The sequence below is a fragment of the Meleagris gallopavo genome, unplaced genomic scaffold (genome assembly GCF_000146605.3).
Source record: "Meleagris gallopavo isolate NT-WF06-2002-E0010 breed Aviagen turkey brand Nicholas breeding stock unplaced genomic scaffold, Turkey_5.1 ChrUn_random_7180001832303, whole genome shotgun sequence".
Classification (NCBI taxonomy): Eukaryota; Metazoa; Chordata; class Aves; order Galliformes; family Phasianidae; genus Meleagris; species Meleagris gallopavo.
In genome coordinates this window covers 1-1,183 of record NW_011104253.1, presented here as the reverse complement: position 1 = coordinate 1,183, position 1,183 = coordinate 1, and the positions used below count along the sequence as shown (strand labels likewise).

Genomic DNA, 1,183 nt, shown 5'->3' with positions numbered 1-1,183 from the left:
AGTAGCAGAGTAACTGCAAAATGCAGAGGAGAAGAGTTAGATGCCACCATTTTCCAGCTTGGAAAAGACAAAGCTACATTAACTAGTAAGCAGAAATTTTAGGATTTTCAAAAGCAGGAAAGCGGGTTTGGAAACCCAAATACCACCAACTTGCAGCCCCCTCAGGTGGGACCGGCCACCAATCCCACCTGTCCCGAGAGGTGTCCTATGGGCAGGGGGAGTGCGTACCTCACTGGGAAGAGACGCGGCTCCGCCTGCTGGGAATTTTGCCCGTGAGGCAGATGTGGGCAAATCGCTGTCCACAATGAAGAATCCGTGCAGATGGAGCTGGCGAACGAAAGCTTTCATGCAACCAATGTTGAGGTTGTGCAGAGGTCCTGTCCTTCCCAGCACTTCTGTTCTGAAGAGGGTTTCCTCAATCACAATGGAGTTTTCATCGTCACCCCACCAGATGGACTGAAAGCAGTCGCTTTCCACAATTTCACGGAGCTTCCTTAGAAAGAAGCATGACGACTTATGGGCTTTGCAGGAGCCCTTGGTGGAAAGATTAAGCCGTTGTCTTTTTGCACAGGATTCCTCCTGTGAACCCTGAGAAGTGTTTTCTTCTCGTGTCGGTCCTAAGGCAGCATCCCGAGCGGTTCTTTTACCCCGTCTTTGTGGGACAGGAGAAGCCGAGTCTGCCGAGTCAGCATTTGGAGCAGAAACTCCAGGAGTTTCTGATGAAGATGTCTCCATTTGAATCATTATTGTTCACCCTGACAGAAATTTCTGTCCGCAGCGGTCTCCCCGGCCAACCAGGGTCGTCCTGCCAGCAGCAGAATGGAGCGCAATGGCACCCGTGGTGTGAGGAGTGGGGAGTGGGTTGGGATGGTCACAAACGTCACCGTGGTGACCGTGCTGCATCACGGTGACATCACAGATGGGTGACTGTTTGCTGGGGGAAGGGGGTGGCAGCATCCTTGTTAATTATGGAAATATGCAAGGAACTATGATCCAAGATATTTACGCTACCTAAACTAGTAGGCAGAAAGAAACCTATAATTTCCCCAAGGAAGACTTTTCCAGCAATGCCTTAATCGGGTCCATTTCTGCAGAAGTTTGTTTCCGCCTGTGAACCTTCCTAGGACTAGTATTTCTTCTTTAATCCGCTTCTTGGTGACCTAATGCCATCGTGAGATGCTCT

General features: G+C 50.1%; 1 protein-coding gene across 1 annotated transcript; it reads right to left on the bottom strand.

Annotated features, from left to right (window-relative positions):
* Window positions 1-6: 6 nt before the first annotated feature.
* LOC109364265 (heat shock transcription factor, Y-linked-like) lies at window positions 7-1,160 on the bottom strand (the record flags this gene model as incomplete). Its single annotated transcript, XM_019610917.1, is given in 4 exon segments — window positions 7-13; window positions 229-749; window positions 752-897; window positions 899-1,160. Coding segments are annotated over 4 exon segments (733 nt in total), but the record flags the coding sequence as incomplete, so codon positions are not given.
* Between the last annotated feature and the right edge of the window lie 23 nt (window positions 1,161-1,183).